Genomic DNA, 20,521 nt, shown 5'->3' on the forward strand with positions numbered 1-20,521 from the left:
ACTTAGAAGTTATAGCTAACGTTTAAAATCAATTTATTTAGGTGGTTGACAAGGTATGTACATGTGTTTGAACCCAATTTTGCCAAATAAGGGCCCAGCTTTGGGCTCCATGTAGGCGTGGCTAAATTGACTGCAAAAACTGTAATGCCGCTGACCGTAATGTGACTATGGAATTGCCCTTAAGGTAAAGGGTCAGAGACTTTATTATGGCTTCTGCTTAGCAGAAATGAGCAGGATACCAATCACAAATTGTACATGTGACATGCTATTTTGGCTGGTAACCAGATTATGGTAAGACAAATTACTCGTTTTACCCAGAGACGTTGTCTGCCTGAATGTCAACAACAAAGTCGTCTTGAAAGTCATTCAAAAACACCTCACCAATATACTCCTAGGAAAAATACACAAACATAACATTAGAACAAATTTTGATTTTACTGGTTGAAGGTTTTGGAATTTGTGTAAGGGTAAAATAGTGCATCGCAGCAAAGAAAGGTCTCTACAACGCGGCATGAGTGATTCGGGCAGAATAGTACACCATTAGTTATAGGGCGACTGGTAAAGTCACAGAATAGCTTTTCAACCAAACTATGGCACACCAAACTTGATCACTAGCTAGACCAGCATGCACCTCATTACAAGACTAACACGCTCATACCAAGTTGAGGTAATGTCTATGGCACTTACGTCTAAAGATAATATTAGTTTAAGCATCTTTCAAAACACACATGCAGCTTCACTCTGGGGCAGATGTCTCATTTCCCAAGATGACAAACTTGACTCACCTCTACATCAGGATGTAACTGTCTCTCCTCCATGATGGTGGCTAGCTCGTCAAGGAATAAAGCAGATGCTTCAGGCATTCCGTTACTGCTACTCCTCACCATCTCAATAAGAGATTTCACCTAAGGTTTACATGGACATTCAAAACTCTTGTTTAAGGAAAATCAAATGTGATTTTGCAATACAATTTAGTATCGTTTGTGGTAACACCTTGTACATGAGTAGGATTTGAAACTTTGCATGATGGAGATACAACCTAGTAAGGTTTGCAGTTACACCAAGTGCATGAGAAGGATTTGAAACTTTGCATGTATGTAGGGTTGCGGTAATAGAATGTACATAAATCTCTTTTTTTGTGACAGTTTTTTGTGAACCTTTGGCTGGACCACATGATCAGTATGCTCCGATCGTTTGTAGGAAAAACACATTTTGTAATCATTTATAGTGTAAAATAATAATTTAATAACTTCACAGATATTCCCTCTGTTAAATGGCCGTCACTTTTTGTAATATAACATAAAATTCAAACATAGGTGAGCCAAAATGAACAGTGACCTACCCCACTGAATGCGTCGCTGGAGAGCTTTCCCTCTTGGTCAGTGCCTGAACGGTACGCCATGTTGAGTACAATCATGAGGGAACCAATCACACCGATTCGTTTGTATTTAGGGTTGTTGTTGGAGAGTTGTTTCCTGATGACAATGTGAAGCTCATCCTGTAATTGAAAATAAATCCTCGTAAAAAATATAAAAATAAAAAAATGTTCCAACTCTTCAGGCTCTTCAGATGGGTGGCCCCATCTTCCCCCGGTGTATCCTATCAATAAAATATTTTTTAGAAAGTCCACAAGGTCGCCCAGAAAGACCAGAATCAAAATGAAAAGTTTCATCATCACTTTCCCGAGTCCTGTAAAAAAATATCACAGGCATGTTACTCGGGTGGGATTCAAACCCATGACCCTTGCAATTCTAGAGCAGTTTCATACCAACTAGACTACCGAGGTTGCCCGGTAGCTAGAGGCAGTTCGAATCCTATGTTTTGGCAGCGGGTATTTAACATCTATTACAAATGTTTTAGTTGAATAAACACCTGTTTTGTCGGTAATACTCAGTATAAACGTCATGCATTTGAGACAAAGATGTTGAATGGAAAAAAACAAGACCACCGGACTTGTCCTGTCCCCAGTCTACTGGCCCGACACTGAAACTACTGGCCTTGGGCTAAACCAACTTCAATTAATATCTTCGGCTTCACCCTCATGACCATGGACAACAACCAAAGCCAATTGTTATTAAGCCGTTATAAAACCCCAAAAGATGTGTAAACATAAACAAGTTCGTATTCTCCAGCTGACCTGTATGGATGGGTTATCACTGACATTCCTAAAGGCCAAAGCAGCCAGAACGGAGAACAGCTTGCGGATCTGCTGCATGGATAGATTGGCCAAGTAGTCCAACACACCCTGTCAAGATCAAAATAAAGTCAGTCATTCAAATTCAACTCTAATCGATAAATAATAACTGAAAAATTCTTTTAAAAATCTGATAAGTTTGATGGAGCTCAGTCTAGAATCAAACCATAATGGTTTCAAGTATGGTTGCTAATATGAATTGAATACTGCCTTTGCCTGTTTTCTTGTCCACTTCTTTGCCTGCCTTTCATCTCTGTGGACCCTGGTTCAAATCCCACCTCAGACCCGGAGCCTTGCATGTGAATTGGGTTTCCTACCTGATTGCATGGGTTTTTACCATAGGGATTTTCCTCCAACATCTAAAACTGAGCAACTTTTCTTGTTTACTATCCATCCTGTTATTGGCACTTTTTGTGCTGTTGGATGTGTCATATAATGAACAGATATATTATACACCACTCCCAACATGCATCCTGGTTGAGACTATTGTTCTTTCCTTTGTCTCGACAAGGACTTTGTGGCACAACCCGGTCTTTAGAATTTTGATATGGAGACCTATTCTTTTCAATTTTTTGTTTTTTTCCCTGGATTCCATAAAGTTATGAATATGAGCACATGGGAACATGTGAAGAAAACCAAATCCCACGCATTAAAACGGTCCAATGTTCGAATGAACATTAGACTTTTCCTGGTCAGTTCCAATTAAACCAACTGAAATAATACTTTATGTACAAATCACATGAATATAATGCATGCTGTTGGCTTTTCACGTACCTTTATGAAGATGGTAAAAGGGGCGACTTCACTAGCATTTTGGTCAACCAGACTAAGTAAGACATCTAAGCCTGCGTCGACCTCTCCTTCAAGGCCACTACCAATGTGGGCTACAATAGAGCCAATTACCTCCTGTGTAAACAAACCAAAGAATTTATCAATCAAAACTCAACTAATAAACCACAAAAGAAACTGGCTTGAATATTGGGTTGTTGGGTTGTTGTAACATTCATAAAAAAAGGTGCAGTTTTTAAGAATGGCCGTACACAGAATCTGAAATAAGCCGTTTGCGTGTTAGATTTCAATATTGTCTGGTACAATGATGTGCTTGTTCACAAGTTACCACTGATCTGTTGAATGAGCTGTTGATAGTATAAAACATTGTAAGTAATTTCTCACTAAAATAATAAAAGACTTTAGGTCCGAAGCCTCTAAAATATTAAAAGACTTCAGGTCCGAAGCCTTTAAAATATTAAAAGACTTCAGGTCCAAAGCCTTTAAAATATTAAAAGACTTCAGGTCCAAAGCCTTTAAAATATTAAAAGACTTCAGGTCCGAAGCCTCTAAAATATTAAAAGACTTCAGGTCCGAAGCCTTTAAAATATTAAAAGACTTCAGGTCTGAAGCCTTTAAAATATTAAAAGACTTCAGGTCCGAAGCCTTTTATTACACATCTGAAAGCACACAGATTTGTGCAACATGCATGTAGTTTTTTGGGTTTTTTTTTCATTATTCTTTAGCAACTTAACAACCAATTGAGTCAAAATTTTGGGATACACCAAGTGAGGGTATGGTCTTTGACAATTAACAATCGTGTCCAAGTGTCTTTAAGATTCTTTACCTGTTTGCAGTACATATCAAATGCAAGGAATGCCTGACGGTAGATTGAGCAGGCAAAGAGACCGACCGATTTCTCTGGTGAACGAAGCAATACACTCGCTAGGGACAGAATCGATGGAAAGTAGTCTCGTAACACCTGTGACAAAAACAAGCAAGACTTATATTATACCCATTCAGTTTCCCTCAGTGTTTATTACTTGATCAAAACAAAAGCCCTGGGCTGGAGTTAAGACTAGTCTTATCTGAGTTAGGATGAGTTACTCGTCCTTACTAAGGCCTTCATTTTTAATATCTCCTAGGACTAGTCCCAAATCTTTGTTAAATCGACCTCAGTTCGTGATGTCCATCAGCAAGATGCTTTACTATAATTGCTTCTCTTCACCCAGGAGTATAAAATTATATTATTTGTTGGGTATGAAAAAGCCTTCGGAGCGCCACGGCAGCCCCGGGCTGTATACTCCCTAGGGAGTAGACAGATATTACAGGAATGTTATTAGGACTAGCCCCTAGGAGATCTTGAAAACTTAAGGCTAGTCCTAAGTTAGGAATCGTCCTAACTCGAGATGAGACTAGTCTTAACTCTTTAACTCTCAGTGAAGGATATGCGCTTTTTATAAGTGTCATTGTTATTATTAAATAAATGAGAAGATTGATGACGAACCTGTGCATGAGAGCTGAAGGCTTTTTCAAGAAGACCTTCCGTGAAGAAGCCAGAGCGTACTTTGGCTCGGAACAAACTCTCCACAGTTTTCTTCCGATTGGCAGCAATGGAGTGGGCAATCAACAGGATGAATATATCCACTACCTAAATTATAATAATAATAATAATAATAATAATAATAATAATAATAATAATAATAATAATAATAATAATAATAATAATAATAATAATAATAATAATACAGCATTTAATTAAGAGCCTTTTCCAGCTGCTGCAAAGCCCTACAACAAAACAAATGAAAACCACAAAGGAAACATTAAACAAACAATGTTTTAAGATGCTTTTTAACAGCAAAAAGGAAGTCATACATGTATGTATTGGTTTAAGAGCAAGGTATTGAGTTCCAGATTTTAGGAGCAATTTATGAGATAGAACGGTCTCCAGCCTTTAGAAAATTTCAGGAGTGGAAATGAAGTATTAAGAGCTTTATTTGAGACATTAATCTTAAGGTTAGTTAGCTTAGTGGTTTCTTCTTCCCTGCCTTTAACCTCTATTGGCCCCAGTTCCAATCTCGACTCAGACCAGAGTGAATAGTATTCATTGTTAATTTGTTAACCACCAAACTTTGCAATGCATGTTATCCCCTGGAGCTACGAGTCAGGCTTGAACTTTCCCTCCATTATTATTACTACTGGTTTATTATTGTAGCAGTCCAAAGACTGATTTAAAATACAGATTTACATTTTTTATATAAATAATTTAAAAAGCACGGGAGAATATTTATACACAAGAAACATTCAAAATGTGTTATTATCTGTACTGTTTAAACAATCTGTGCAGCATGCTGAAGCTATTCAGCTTTTTCTCTTGTCTTACTGCTGGGCCAGTAAAAATGTTGAGCTAAAATAAAAGCTGTGTGATCTGGTGGACTTTCCCTCAAGCCTTGTACAGTTCAATGTACTTTTGAAGGTTCTGTGGTTTTGGGTGTGTTCGATTAGCTTCCCCGGGTCGACCCCGGTGTGTGGCATTTGCTTTTTCCAGGACGAACGTGTGCAGGTAATTACCCATGTTCGTCCTGGGAAAAAAAAAACGCCACACATCGAGGTCGACCCAGGGAAGCTAAACGAACGCACCCTTTATTATCAAAACAATTCTCTAACAAGAATGAAATAAAAAATCCTGGCCCTGATACTCTCCCAGCAATTGTTTTTAAAATTCTATTCAAGATGAAAAATGTTACCCTGAAACTTGAAGATAAAATAATTAATCACGCCTTACCTTGTGTTCGGAAGCAGTGGGTACATTCTCTATTGCCTGCAAAAGGCATAGAGAAAAAGAAATTAAAAATATACAGGTTTGGTATAGTACTTTCCCTTTAAAGTTTCCCAGTTCTTTTGCCCAAGTGTAATTTTGAATCTCAAGCGGGTGAATTTAAAGACACCTGAAAGGATTATTTATTCAAAACTGTTGATTTTAAACACAATTTATATGATTCAAGTCCCCCCACCTGACATTTTCCTGTCACTGTCCTAGAAATGATTTGTTTTCTGACCCACGATTTTGAATAATCGTTGGAAGCTTATAACCCTTTCATGCACCATTTATTTTAGTGATAAAACTATCATATGATCACATAAAATTGTTTACTCGTTTTTACAAAAAAGCGACCCCTCAAAACAGGTCACAATAGCACCCTCAAGTGTCCTCTTTCCTATTCTGAAAACTGTGTGGTGGTGCGATCTTTACCATTAATTTTACAACAATTTTACTGAAGGGATATAAACTGGTCGCTACCGACCAGTCAGCGCATGAGAGAGTTAAACCAGTAGGCTTAAAAACTGTGAACAATAAGGCAAATTCTGCTGACATACCTTAACCCAGCCCCCAGTGACGACTTTCTGGAAGCGCATGTTGGTTTTGATGGAGTCCAAGATAAGTAAAGTGCTGTCATTGGTTTTACTGTTGGACCTATTAAAAGATTTTATACAGTGTGAACAATAACCAAGAAAACCATAAAACAAATTATTAACTTTGGTTTTTACCCATACACCGATGTGTGTTAGCACTGTATACTCAGTACTTTCCCCGAGTCCTGTAAAAAATATCACAGGCATATTACTCGGGTGGGATTGGGTGTCTTACCAACTAGACTACCAAGATTGCCCAGTAGCTAGAGGCAGTTCGAATCCCATGTTATGGCAGCGGGTACCGCAATGATATCATAGATGTTGAATTTGAATCAAGGATACAAAATAATAATTTTGGTTTTTACCCATCCACCAATGTAACAATTTTATAGCGCCATTCCATCTAGATCTCGGCGCTCGGCAACAAGAGACAAAATAACTCTACAGTTGTTAGTAGGATATGAAACTTTGCATGGTGGAATTATAACTAAGAGGGGTTTTTGGTAACACCATGTGAGTATCTCTTTTGAGTAGCATTGGTTCTGAAAATGTTTCGATCAGTATGCTCTGATCGTCATCAGTAGAATGCTGGACTCTGTTGCCGGAAAACGGTATTTAAATACAATAATAATTAATAAATGCTTGAAAGTCTCAAAAATTATGTAACTTTTTCACAGTTATTTCATATTATCTGAGACATTGCATTCGAAATACTACTGTTAAGATGGTTGCCCGTCACAGTACCATGGTATACATTTTCAATATAGGCAAACAGGGTGCAGTTATAACCACATAGTCTTTCATGTAATTGGTTTCGTTTCCAATAACATACCCTCTTTGTTTGGAATGGAGTTGGGAAGATGACGACCTCTCAGTGACGCTCGAAGTAAACTCTAGATTATTCCTAAGCTCACTGATAACCTGAAATATTGCAGCATAATAAGTAATGAATGCTATCATAATAACATCACATTGAACAGATACTATTAGTTATCACACATATGCGAGTAGAAAGGGTAAGACATAGCACGTCTGCATCCAATATCCAACTTGGCATTTGACCTCATTGGACACACATGGCAGTGCCATTTGAGCAGTGTTGTTGATAAGCTGTACTACCACTCCAAACCATTCAGGTGGTTTTGAGCTGTGCATACACTGTACCTATGTGCATTACCATAGCCGAATGGTTTCAGATGGTCAGCAACCTTTTAAACTATCCTGTAGTGTCTCCACATAGTGTATATGGTAACCTCGTAGCCAGGGACATATTGGTCACCGCCACACCGCCTGGTATCACTCAAAATCATGACATAGTGGGATCCTTGATGCACCACTTAAAACAATTCTCATAGGATTCTGTACCAGCTGCACCACCATTTAAAGCCATGTTGGGAACCAACTATGTGCACATTTATCATACCATTCGCCCTGAATTAAGTTGAACCTATTTTAAACGTTGTTTTGTTTTGTTATAATGTACCTCTACTGCATCATCCTTCTTGACTGACTGTAGGATGAACTTAATAATAACAGGGTGGTCTTCAAGCTCTGCCGATACCAGGGTCTGCAATGCAGCATTACGCACCTTCAAATTACAAACAAAATAGTTAGTGGCCTGACCTTTCGACCCTAGCAGAGTCTTTCTTTAAGGCTTAATGACAACGCAAAACACATAGTTAGGTGTACAGGCGCCTTTTGGGGATTTTCCTTCTGAATTCTTTTCTCTACACAGGCATCTTTAGGCCTACGTGCTCGGACAAAATTACAAAAAATCTTAAATCAAATTTGATGTGAAAAATAATTATCATCTGTTGAAATATTGTATAAAACAAAAGAGTTTAGATGGTAAAAATAAAAACTCAAAGTATGAAAGAGTGTTTTCAGTAACTTAGGATTAAAACACTAGTTTACCTCAATCATCAGGTCAGAGGTCAAATTGAGATTAGTGAGTGCATCCAGGATGGGAACGGTGAGGTCACTGCTACTCAGTAGTAACTCCCTAGGACAAACCATAACAGAATTTACTGTTAACAATTAATGTTCATGGCAAACGGAATTGAGCCCATCAGAGCTCATATCCATAACAAAATGTCAAAATCTGCGATAGTTTGATTTCCGATTTGTTTACCCTTGGGTACGTTGATCCGGAGGTCCTTGGTGCAAGTCCCACTTAAGTCAATTTTTTCTTTGTTCAAAACTCCAAACTATTTACAAAACCTACCTAGTTTCCTGTGTGGTTTATTACTAGACAGTGTTAATGTCATGTAAGTTTCGTGTAACCGTTACTCACTGTAGCTTAGTGGCGACTGACGTATGCTCCTTGTCACTGACCACCTCTGGAATGCAAGAGATAATCTCTCGCTGAACGGAGACTGAGGAAACACTGACCATCTCTAACATCTTATCAGTCATCTCCTATGGGGAAATACATCAATAGCGGCAGAATTCAGTGATTGGTTCTTCAAAGAACAAAATACTGCCTTCCTGCATTGTGTCATGAGTGAACTCTTAAGAACTACAAATCACAGGTGTTTTGATGGATAGATCCAACAGATCTGCTCACCAGAAACAAAATTACTTGTACAGTGTCATATTGTTTTAGTTGATACTAATTCAGAAAGATGCCAAGGGTCTTGGTTGATCATTGCTGTTTTTACATAACTTTACATAGTTACAACAAAAATTATTTTGATCCTTTACTTATTGTGTTTCTCGCCTGGTTGCATTCTGTGAACAAAAAAAATGAAGTGTTTCCCACTGCAAAGTGCCTTAAAACTTTTTTAGTGATTTTTGTTTAACTTTGTAAGTTTATATATTGCTTGATGAAAAGTTCAAATTTGTCTAGCAGTCGCCTATGTACAGGGCTATGGAATTTAGCACTGGCATTCAGCTCTACAAAAATATCCAGCAAGTATTATTTGAATCCCTCAGTGTTTATTTTACCTGGCTATTCAGCACTCTGTCCAACCAGCGGAACTGGTTCAGAATGAGTCGTGGTAGATTGGAAGCTTCTGTGTAGTCAAACATGCTACTGCAGGTAACAAAAATGAAACATTTTGGAAATGGTAAATGATGTCTCCTGTGGTTTAGTGATAGAACTCCAAGGGCAGATTTTGCACAGAGCTAAGATGGATGTTAAAAATGTGTAACAATGTTAATAGACCTTTCACATGAAATGTGTAAATTGCATAGCGCAGAAATTGCATGACGCAGACATGATTGTGCAACTGCTGAGTGCATATCTATATGGCGTTTGCCCATCAGTAGGGTCTGTACACATGTAAGCACATTTCATGGAAAGAGTCTATGAAACAGGATCGAAAACGAGAATGTCTGCCAACAAGGCGAGAGGAAGGTGGTTATACTAAAAGACTATGGACATCACCAACTTTAGGTTCATACTATCTTAAAAAAAAAAAAAAATGCTATGTATGGAATTAATAAATTTGTCCTTACTCTTGGTCCTCCATGAATTCTGGAAGTTTTTCCAGCAGCACGTTGACCAGGGAAGGCTAATAGAAACAAAAACGCAAATTAAAATGGCAAATCCTGGTGTATTTAAATTCATCACTAAAGATGTTGACTGAAAAAGAAACATGTTTTAACACATTTTAGAGTTTCTTAAAAAGCCTTTTCCCAAAAATGTTTTACCTGAAATTCGTCAATTCCAAGTAACAATCGCATGAGACTGTCCTGACTTCCACTTCTTGCACTGCCAATAAAAAAAAGAGAATCAAATTTGTGACACCTCACATCAAAATCAGGCATGCACTTTTAAGATGCATGAAAATGGAATTCAAACTGAAACAGTCTTGAATTCAATGTGATGTGATGTGTATTTGCTTTGCGGTAACACCATGCGTATATCTACTTTGCTGTGTGGAAAATTTTCTTTTAAGATCTTGCCTTGCTATTTATTATGCTATTTTTTCAATTTATAATCAGTCAATTTTTGAAACTGTCAGGCTTATTAAATACTAATTAATAAATTTGTCCAACCCCCAAAATTAAATACTAACTGGGCAGATGGTAGGAAATCGGCTAGGTCTGTACTACTCTTGCTTTGTAGGGGGCTCTTTTGGGACTCTTTGTTATTTACTTCAATGCCGTGGAGTGCGTTCCTAATTGATCTCAATACTTCAACTAGCCTGGTCTAGTATTAATTGTCAGTCTCCAGTTGTCGTTTGGCCTATTAATTTGGATCAAATGTGTAAACAGTTTATAGCTTTGACCTTGGCCAATGGCAAGACACCTATTAACCAGACTATGCTTCTCTTCGCCACTGTGTCAAGTTGGAACCCACAAGCACTGTCTCAGTAGTGTCTCATAACTGATTATTTGAACGTTGTATTTACCTCTCACAATCAGTAGCTGTTGCTGTCGGCAATAAGCTGTATTTAAATCTGCAACAATAATAGAAACACATCAAATTGTTATAGAAACAAACGCATTTGTTTTGCATCGGTAGGCCATTCAACAAAGCATCAAAGACCACTAAGACTCAGATATAAGAAACATGCATACCATACATATAAGGCATTTGCAAGAGCTTAGTAGATGAGGTTGGGTATAGATAATGTTTGATAGTTTGAGTCAGATTCCCTGATTGAGACAGTAAGTGCCCTCCAAGTGTGGGGAGCAAAATGAGAGGAGGTGCAACTTGATGTAGTCTTAAGAAGTTTGATTGAGTTGGGTTCCTTGAGGTGAGTAGTGTTGGATGCTGAGCGGATGCAGAGCGAAGGCTTGAGCGGCCAGGCCGGTGGGGAGACAGGCAAGAGGATAAATAGCCAGGTGCTGTGTGGTTGAGGCATTTATACACATAAACCATTATGTCATTGATCCGATGTCTTCACCTCTGGGTCAATAGAAACCTTCCAGAAACAGTTTGTTGCCGTTATCAGACCTGGCATTACATGGAGGCCATGGATGCCACGGCAGAGATCTTCAAATTAAACTTACCTTACAGGATCTTCAATGTGATTTTGAATTCCAGTTGTGAATTCCTCTATGACCTACAAGGCAAAATCAATAAAAAAAAAATTAAAAATATGGCATTTAAAGAGGCTGTGTCGTCATGATCGAAGCAGGTCTGTTGGTCGCTGAACATGGAATTATGATCTCAGCCAGTCTCTGCACGCACACACCCTCTCCACATAGACTGATATGGAGGGAGGGCGCACACTTCAAGTTTTACAGGACAGACACCAAAATCAGTAAGGACGCATCCTCTAAAAGGCAGGCTTGTGGAGAAGCCAGGCTTGTGGAGAACGTGTGCACGCACGCATGCATACTGTCTGTCAGGCAGACAGGCAAACAGAATGAAAATAGGAAGAAGAAAAGACGGACAAACAGATTGATTAGACAGAAATGATGCAAGATAAAAGAGAGTGCAAGCAAGAAATTACATGCCGTAATTTTCCCTAAGTAGCAAATTTTGACACCTTGCTTCTAAACGTTTTATAAATCTTTGCACAGAGATTCCAGACAGGAGCACTAAGTAGAGCATAGTGCAACAAAAGTTTCTCTGAAAAAAAGACACACTGGATATGAAATTTCTCCAAAGTGTACATTTTTGTTTGCATATTTGAAAGATGGAAGCCACAAAAAGGATTGAAAAATTGTTTATCGGCTCACCTGTTTTTGATCTGCCGAATGCTTCAATGCTTTACCAAGATTCAACTGGAACATGGCTTGATCAACACCTTCAAAATAAAACTCATTGTGTGTAAGTCATGCATAATAGGCTTACATGAGCGCCCTTGTAGGGTATTTAACACAATAAAACATTGGACAAAAAAAATTGCTTAAGCACGAAAATAGCTCGCTTATTTTACACATGTTACTGACAAAAATGTCATGCCATATACATTGCTTGTGACTGGTATTAAGCTGTTGTCTACTTAGCATAACCATTGAGTGGATTCTTGGCCGGTAATCTGATTTTACTAAGCAAGGATTTCTTTGCTTAAGCGAAATTTTGTGCTAGCTGAATATTGGAATAAACAGGTTGCAGTTCAGTATCAGTTGCTCCCCACATAATAATAACCCATTGTATAAATGGAGGAAGAAAACAGACTCTTCCATGGTTGTACCTTAAAACAAAGTAAGGTGATCCCCTGGCTGTCGCTTCCCAGATTCTAATGTAAACTTAGGTGTGATCCATGGCTACACGGCAGTTAACGGTTGTATGGTTTCTGACTGGCACCCTCCGTATTGACAAATAGGGAGATCGCCAACATAGCTCAAATGGTAGAGCATTGGCACGTTAATCTGGAGGTCGTAAATTTTTCTTTGTTCAACCCCAAATTGTTTAAAAAGGGGAGTATGGGTGCATGGACTTACTGAGCTCATTGGGAAAGTCACCAGACATGAGCACGAAACCTGCATGCTTCACCATCTCACCAAAAGTTGAGTCATCTACCAGTGGTGTTGGTACAGGCTTATCAATCACTGTGCTTCCAGTGTTCTTCTTGCTTCTCTTAGGACCTGCAAATAATTCATTATAAGTTGCTTTGTTTAAAATGACACCTTTTTTTCTTCAAGTTGGTAGAGTTTTTAAAGGCAGTGGACACTATTGGTAATTGTCAAAGACTAGCCTTCACAGTCGGTGTATCTCAACATATGCATAAAATAACAAACATGTGAAAATTTGAGCTCAATCGGTCATCGAAGTTGCGAGATAATAATGAAAGAAAAATAACTCTTGTCACACGAAGTTGTGTGCATTTAGATGGTTGATTTTGAGACCTCAAGTTCTAAACTTGAGGTCTCAAAATCAAATTCGTGGAAAATTACTTTTTTCTCGAAAACTATGGCACTTCAGGGGGAGCCGTTTCTCACAATGTTTTATACCATCAACCTCTCCCCATTACTCGTCACAAAGAAAGGTTTTATGCTCATAATTATTTTGAGTAATTACCAATAGTGTCCACTGCCTTTAATCTAAAATAGGCCCTGACATAATCCAACGTTACTAGGCATTCTCCGCTTACACAGCTAGCGCAGAAATGTGGCCTTTGCACAGTAAGCGGCGAATGGTAATCAAATTCGTAACCGCAGAATTCAACGGTTAGCAGAGCTATGAAATTGGGCCTTGATGATTTGATGCTCGCTAGACCACACAAACACGACACACTAACAAAGCCGAAACTTACCTGGGGAAGCATGAGTTGAAGCACTTTTTCGCTTGGTCTTAGCTTTTCCCATCTTGGCTTTGTTGCAGCAAACTTCCTAAAAAAAGACTTTATCAGAAAAGTTGGCAATAAGATTAAGATAAAAGTAACAAAAATATTGAGGACCAAAAAAATGTTAGCACTCTATCCCAAATCCTGAGGTATATTTATCATTTCATTCAAATCAGGTTTTGACTCGATTAGTGGTGGTAGGTGTAGCATGGAGGAAGGAAGAGACCTACTTCAGAAACTAAGGCTCCTTAGTGGGAGCCTTACTAGAAGTAGGAAGAGACCCATCACTCTATGAGTGTATAACACTACTCTCTAACGTCATGATGGCGTTGAATTCTACATCTACATCTACGCTGGTACTCAGCAAAGTCCACTTCTTGATGTAAATAGTTGAATTATTTTGAGACGGAACTGTTTTTCGTTCACAGAGGGAAAAGGCCACACAGAGTAAGTGTTTCCACTTCAGTTTCAAATGGAAATGTTAATACCTGGTAACACTGAGGAAAACAGCACTGACAGTCAGTGACACTTACTGACACTTTGTGACAGTGACACTGGGACTGTCACTCAATGATTCGAGTCAGTGTCAGTGTCAGGTGTCATCATTATTGGCACTTATGATTTACAACAGAACACTAACCCAATTCCATCATGATCTTGACCATTCCCCATGTCATATTTTTTAGAAACGAGCCTTTATAGTCACGAGAGGGAGTGCTAGAACTTAGAAATTAGAAGTAAATTATGACGATGATCGTAATTATTTTATGACAGGTCAGCTCGTCGTACGTGTATACTATTATTATATAAATTATACTACTACACTACCAGTATCATATTCATAGTCAGTACACACTTTCTAAGTTTCTTACTTTATCAAAAAAAACAATCAAGAAGAAGAGTTCCCTACAATGATCAAAGTATGGTAAAATATAAAGACTACAGACGATTATCAATGAATTTTGCAATATTGATGTCAGTCATACCTGATAATTTGAGATTATGTCGTAGTTTTCGGAACAGATTCACAGCAGATCAAGCTGGAGTGGTTGCTGAGGGGAAGTCCCTGTACGCGGCAATCATTCATACAGTTCACACATCATCGATCAGTCATATTCCGCGGTGTAGGACGAATGCCTGGAATTAACGTCTGGATACCGTGATTTAACGAGCACCCGACTATACTCCAAACCGCGATGTGTATAGTGTGCCAAAGAGGCGATAAATATTTATGTGGCGATCGCGGTCTTTCGCATCTATCATTTTTTCAGAATCCAATCTTTTATCGAAAAGACAAACTCCCCAAATCGTCTTTATATGAAACATTTGCAAAATGACTTTATTTATGTGGTACCCTCTTGTTCTCTGCGCCGACCGATAAGCACTGTTTATGGAGTTGCTTTAAGGCATATTTAGGTCAAAATATTCATCATCATTATCATTAGGATGGGGTTATTATAATTATATGGAATAAGTTAACCCCACTACTGGACACAATTTTTTCCTTGTACATCAAAAGTGCCACTGAGTGCTTTCCAATGGAGAAATGTTTTCATCATGGGCCTAAATTTATTTTAAAAAGGGAATTCTTTAAGAAATCGGGAAAATTTAAGGAATGGCAATTCTAGCCTGTACTACAGGAACACAATTTGCCGGATATGTGCTTTGGCAAGCAACAAAATGTAAGTCATAACTACGTCACCACTTGGTGCATCCTATCCAGAATATTATAATGCAAAAAAAAAAAATCTGTGAACATTTTGACTCAATTATAGTCATCGAAGTTGCTAAAAAAAAATAAAAGAATAAACTCTGTTGCACAAATTTGTGTGCTTAGATGCGTAAAAAAGGCCTAAAGTCTTTCAATAAAAGTAAAAAATTACCTGTTTCTCAAAAACTACTTTTTTTTCACAAGGGGTCGTTTTCAGGGTTTTAGTGATAACAATTATTTTGAGTAATAAACATTAGAGTTCAGTGCGTCATTTGTGGTAAACCATGGAGGTCTATTTCTACCTCCATGGTTAAACGCTTCTGCTCTTATGGCTTATGTTCTGGTCATTTTGCTTGCTAATCATACCATAGAGCATATACTTGGCTCAGAAAATGCACGCACCAATAGGCCAACCCATGATGCTTATTTTTAAGAAGAAACAAAATCCAAATTACTTTCGTTCATTGTTGTTTGGTCCCTTCCAGAGTTTTCATTGTAAATTCCCTGTACTCTTTGAACCGAGACTTGCGTCTGTTATAGGCAAACCTCTTATCATGCAAATGAGAAGATTCCGCCATTTACGTATAGAAATGCATTGCTTTATATTTGGCAACGACATGGCTCTATGGTGAACGTCTGAGACACCGGCAGAACACGGGTTGTATTTTTTGTCACAGGTAGGCATACGGACGCAGCCGCTGGTCTAGTCTGCTAAGATTTATAAAACAATCTCTCTCTGCCTTCTGATAAGAAAACTAGCATAGTATTCTACATAAACCTCAGCAAGTGGGTGTCTTATTTTAGCAGAAATGCAAACTGCTCCAATTTGTGTTAATAAAAGGCAACATCAGGACAGTGTGACATTCCAACTTTTGCCTCGGGTTTTGCGAGGCCGACAAGGGAAGGGAGCCTCTACTAGAAATCATACCCAGCTTTTTTAAGTAGAGTTTTTGGTCTGGGCCAAGCACTGCAAAGTCAGAACTTTGTTTGGCGAAGATGGCACTGAAATAACTCTTATTACCACTACCACAGGAAAAGACTAACTCGGCCCGGACCAGGGAGCTCCACCAACGGCGCAGCAAGAGCAGAGCTCCACCGCCCATCCCGGCGGGAGCAGCGCCGCAAAACCCGGCCAAGCGACGATGGCTACTGCCGCCGTTTATTCAACCAAAGTGACAACGGAAGGTGTGTTGCTGCAATGAAATTCAAGGTAAAACCTGATAATTTTAGCAAACTTCATTGTCAAACTAAGTTCGGATAACTTTCCGTATGGCTTTTTCACTCATTTTTACAAAAAGGGATATCTCATTGAGGTTATTTAGATACTATATTATTTCATTTCAAATGAAAAAGTGGTGGCGCCATACGGAAACTTTTCCCCAAGTTCTTAATACAGCTGAATTTACTGATTGGCAAGTATATTGCGAAGAGTTTAATCATTTGGGCGAGTGTTCGCCCGCGTGATTGATCGAAGCAAGAAAAGGTCAGTCCATTATTGCTTGGGCTTTTGGTGTTTTTGTTGTTTTGAAAGTTATCCGACCCTCAATTAAAGGCAGTGGACACTATTGGTAATTACTCAAAATATGTATTAGCATAAAACCTTTCTTGGTGACGAGTAATGGGGAGAGGTTGATGGTATAAAACATTGTGAGAAACGGCTCCCTCTGAAGTGCCATAGTTTTCGAGAAAGAAGTAATTTTCCACGAATTTGATTTCGAGACCTCAGGTTTAGAATTTGAGGTCTCGAAATCAACCATCTAAACGCACACAACTTCGTGTGACAAGGGTGTTTTTTCTTTCATTATTATCTCGCAAGTTCGATGACCGATTGAGCTCAAATTTTCACAGGTTAGTTATTTTATGCATATGTTGAGATACACCAACTATGAAGGCTAGTCTTTGACAATTACCGATAGTGTCCACTGCCTTCATAGGACCGATAAAACAGCAATGTGAAAGGGAAAACAAATGAAATGTGTTAAGTCAATCGGAAAAAAAATTGTGTTCCCTCGAAATTTTATTTGGATCACTCAAAATATTAATATTTTGTTCCTACAAAATATATTAATGTTCAGGTTTGCCCCATCCGAATGAGATAACCTAACCATATGCATTTTATAGCAAACGGTTACAAACACTTTTCAAAGACCAACTCGTCCGACACTTGTGTCCTTGAGCAAGATACTTTACTATAATCGCTTCTCTTCACCCAGGGGTATAAATGGATACCTGCGAGGGTAGAGGTTGATACTGTGTATGGAAAAGCCGCAAGCGCTTTACAGGCAGCTCAGGGCTGTATACTTCCACGGGAGCTGAGAAACATTACAGGGATGTTATTGGCCCCATGACCAGGGCACTAATGTAAAGAGCATTGATACGGTTATTGTGAAATGCGCTATATAAGAATTTGTTATTATTATCCAAGGCAACGTGTTCCTTTAATAAACTAACACAGTGAGCTAATAATCAATGGTCCATTTAATATTAAACTACTACTGTGAAAATATTGTTTTCACATTTGGTGTGGGGGCCTAAGGGCCATTAAGTTTAATATTTCTCGTCGAGACCCTTGGGTCTGTAACGGTTGGGGTCGCCGCCGTTGCGTCCCCAGGCGTTGGCTTCTTGGTCCGCCCTGGTATCTTCATCACCACGGCCGCTCACCTTGCTCTGCCATCCTTCTCGGGCATCACTGGAAAAACAACAATCACACAACAGAAAACTACTATGGAGAATATCAGCATGATTTTAATATTCACTGGCGTATAACTAACATTTTCACTAGAGAAGCCAACGGGGGAAAGACTTAATTTGAAGAGAAGTTTTGATGTTTTGAAAATTCGCATGTACACTATTGGTAATTACTCAAAATAATTATTAGCACGAAAACTTACTTGGTAAAGAGTAATGGGGAGAGGTTGGTAGTATAAAACATTGTGAGAAACGGCTCCTACTGAAGTGGTGTAGTTTTCGAGAAAGAAGAAATTTTCCACGAATTTGATAATTACCAATAGTGTCCACTGTCTTTAACTTGGTGCGTTATTTTTGTTTGATCCCATCATTTGCCTATCACTTTTTCGATTTAAACAAACCGTAGAGAGAGAAATCCCCACTATGCGGAGTTGATATTGATTGGTACAACCTCGATCCCTACCTAATAACCTCAGCAGCCCATCTTCCTCCTGGTCCTCGCTGAGAAGCGTCATAGTTGCCCCTGGCGTGGAAGTACTTGTCGGCACCAATGGTGTTTGCCTCTCGCATATCACTGTTGTAAATAAAGCAACGTACAGACGTCCATTTTAATAATAATAATAATAGTTGCAAAAAAAATTAATCTCTTGTTTCAAGCCCTTTGCTACGGAGGTCTTAAGGGATGGGACTGTATGAAGGAAAGTTAATGAAAGTGATAACTGATTTAGGAGGACCTTTTAATGAATTGAGCTTAGTCATAACTCAAGGGGTGCGTTGCCTTGGATCGGGCGAGTTGGTCTTTGAAAAGCGTAATGAAACCGTGTAATGAAACCGTGTGTTATGAAATGCATATGGTTAGATAGATACAAAGTATAATGATCCACACAACATGCCTCGAAATTGCACGGTTTTCCTTTTTCGTCGCGAACTAACGCAGTCGGCCATTTTATGGAGTCAAAATTTTGACTCTATAAAATTTAAATTAATTTAACTCAAACATGGTGTGGCAATAACAAAATCAAAATACAAGAATAGAAAAGTTATCATAACAAACCAAGTATACCATTTCCAATAGTTCTAATAATCAAAGAAATTATCTTTAAAAACAAATGTGCCTATACCTGTAGCTTCGCCACATGTCGCCCGCTCCCTGAACGGCTGTCTTGCCGAAGTCCCACCCTCCCTGAAGGGTTTCCTTGACGGAGTCCCACCAGCCTGCATCAGACGGCGCAGCCAGCACCCCAACCATCAACAATGCAATGACACTAACGGCAAGTCTCATCTTTGCAGGTTGGAAAGGGTCGACACCGGCAGAAAAAAGTATCCAAATCGCACGCTGGTTATCCTGCTGGAAATAGTATGAGCAGATTTAAAGACACGAAACTCCTCGTAGGAATACACAATCTGAGAAACGTTACTGACAGTAACGCTTCTCATTTTCAAATTGTGAGAAGACTGGTCTTTAACAATGTGACCAAAGGTGTGCAGATGCCTTTATATAAATGCCAAGGTCCGCAGTGGATGTATTTGTTTGCACAGTGCAATTCCATACTTCTTAACATAAGCATGATAATTAGACACTCACCTAGATCTTGAATCTCTTGACTTCGCCTTGCTCAATCTACTGAGAATAAGTTGTTGACTTTCTTAGCTTTATACAAGCTACTGTCCGGACATCTAAACAATAATAATGGATTTCGCAACCCCGGACTTCCTTGGGTTTTCCCCTTGTCCAACCAGACAATAGCTATCCCATAATTTTCCAGATCACATGATGATTCTTACGGGTTTGGTGAACTTTTAAACTTAAAGGGAATGCATACGTTTGGTAATCACTCTTACAATTGATGACAATCAAAACTGTTATTTGAAAGCATAAATGCAGCGGCTTTCGATAGTATTCTGAGAAGCATTGCACTTCAAAGTTAACACACAGAGAAATGATACTGTTTTCAGTATAGGGGCCTATTATTCTTCCTGTTGCGTGGACATTCGCTCTGGCCATCTCAAAAACACAACCACCGCAGTTGAAATTTAAGGGACATTTCCTTTAAACAGATTGCATTATTATCACTTCAATCTTATTCAATCTTATACAGTTAATTAGTTTAGTTGTTTACATCTCCATTTATACAGGGTTCAAACAGTCGGACGGTTCCAAAGACCAAAGGTATACCTTTGTCTTTAAACAAAACAAGTTTAGTTGGGTATTTTAGGAGGATAAATTCTCAGTAAAGTATTTTAGGAGGAGAAATTCTGCAGTGTTACTTGATGTCCATGTTTGTTCCAAAACTAATGATTTTATTGTTTTAATTGAAAATAGTCTCCTGGGATAGCACCAATAGTTATGTCTGGGTGTCGTGATTGTTATATTGGAGGAAATTCTGTCTTGGGTTCAGAATTAAACCAGTAAAAGGTTAATAATTCAACGGTTGCTCATAGCGCTATCGTATGGTTTTAACCTGTCTAATCGAGTGCATGGTTTTGAACGCATCGACCTCGCAGGGTTGTTGAAATGTTTTCTTTTGTTTGTTGTTTGTTGTATTACCTCACTATTAT

General features: G+C 38.6%; 3 protein-coding genes across 4 annotated transcripts in view; 1 reads left to right on the plus strand and 2 right to left on the minus strand.

Annotated features, from left to right (window-relative positions):
- LOC117302538 (Fanconi anemia group D2 protein-like) overlaps positions 1-15,365 on the minus strand; it is a 29,847-nt gene extending 14,482 nt beyond the window's left edge. The window contains exons 1-22 of the mRNA XM_033786516.1: positions 14,550-15,365; positions 13,534-13,620; positions 12,722-12,865; positions 12,014-12,081; positions 11,339-11,391; positions 10,735-10,782; positions 10,031-10,091; positions 9,836-9,891; positions 9,323-9,410; positions 8,670-8,794; positions 8,291-8,378; positions 7,860-7,964; positions 7,209-7,297; positions 6,341-6,437; positions 5,748-5,783; positions 4,470-4,613; positions 3,810-3,944; positions 2,969-3,100; positions 2,138-2,245; positions 1,343-1,498; positions 786-905; positions 315-391 (exon numbers count right to left, since the gene is read on the minus strand). Of these exons, the coding sequence (XP_033642407.1) occupies positions 315-391; positions 786-905; positions 1,343-1,498; positions 2,138-2,245; positions 2,969-3,100; positions 3,810-3,944; positions 4,470-4,613; positions 5,748-5,783; positions 6,341-6,437; positions 7,209-7,297; positions 7,860-7,964; positions 8,291-8,378; positions 8,670-8,794; positions 9,323-9,410; positions 9,836-9,891; positions 10,031-10,091; positions 10,735-10,782; positions 11,339-11,391; positions 12,014-12,081; positions 12,722-12,865; positions 13,534-13,585 (1,982 nt within the window). The 5' untranslated portion in view covers positions 13,586-13,620; positions 14,550-15,365. The remainder of the gene's footprint in view (positions 1-314; positions 392-785; positions 906-1,342; positions 1,499-2,137; positions 2,246-2,968; positions 3,101-3,809; positions 3,945-4,469; positions 4,614-5,747; positions 5,784-6,340; positions 6,438-7,208; positions 7,298-7,859; positions 7,965-8,290; positions 8,379-8,669; positions 8,795-9,322; positions 9,411-9,835; positions 9,892-10,030; positions 10,092-10,734; positions 10,783-11,338; positions 11,392-12,013; positions 12,082-12,721; positions 12,866-13,533; positions 13,621-14,549) is intronic.
- A 412-nt stretch (positions 15,366-15,777) lies between these two features.
- Positions 15,778-20,521, plus strand: part of LOC117302549 — a 63,439-nt gene continuing 58,695 nt past the window's right edge. Inside the window, exon 1 of the mRNA XM_033786556.1 lies at positions 15,778-16,484. The gene's annotated coding sequence lies outside the window, so the exon portion shown is untranslated. The remainder of the gene's footprint in view (positions 16,485-20,521) is intronic.
- On the minus strand, positions 17,677-19,656 carry LOC117302586 (serum amyloid A-5 protein-like). Of its 2 annotated transcripts, none has more exons than XM_033786565.1 (4): positions 19,548-19,656; positions 19,084-19,310; positions 18,426-18,536; positions 17,677-17,963 (listed from the first exon to the last, which is right to left on the minus strand). In XM_033786565.1, exons 2-4 carry the CDS (start codon positions 19,242-19,244, stop codon positions 17,822-17,824), a joined length of 414 nt encoding a protein of 137 aa, XP_033642456.1. In that variant the 5' UTR covers positions 19,245-19,310; positions 19,548-19,656; the 3' UTR covers positions 17,677-17,821. The 2 variants fall into 2 exon arrangements, with proteins under 2 accessions (XP_033642456.1, XP_033642463.1); XM_033786572.1 differs by having other exon boundaries at positions 19,084-19,307; positions 19,548-19,654.

This window comes from Asterias rubens, chromosome 2 (assembly GCF_902459465.1).
Source record: "Asterias rubens chromosome 2, eAstRub1.3, whole genome shotgun sequence".
NCBI classification, from domain to species: domain Eukaryota; kingdom Metazoa; phylum Echinodermata; class Asteroidea; order Forcipulatida; family Asteriidae; genus Asterias; species Asterias rubens.

What these genes read in the sequence shown, in the direction of transcription:
- LOC117302586 (XM_033786565.1), bottom strand. Translation starts at nt 19,244, where the DNA reads ATGAGACTTGCCGTTAGTGTCATTGCATTGTTGATGGTTGGGGTGCTG. An exon ending in GACATGTGGCGAAGCTACAG is followed by an intron (nt 18,537 to 19,083) that starts GTATAGGCACAT and finishes TATTTACAACAG; the next exon opens with TGATATGCGAGAGGCAAACA. An exon ending in TGGGCTGCTGAGGTTATTAG is followed by an intron (nt 17,964 to 18,425) that starts GTAGGGATCGAG and finishes TTGTTTTTCCAG; the next exon opens with TGATGCCCGAGAAGGATGGC.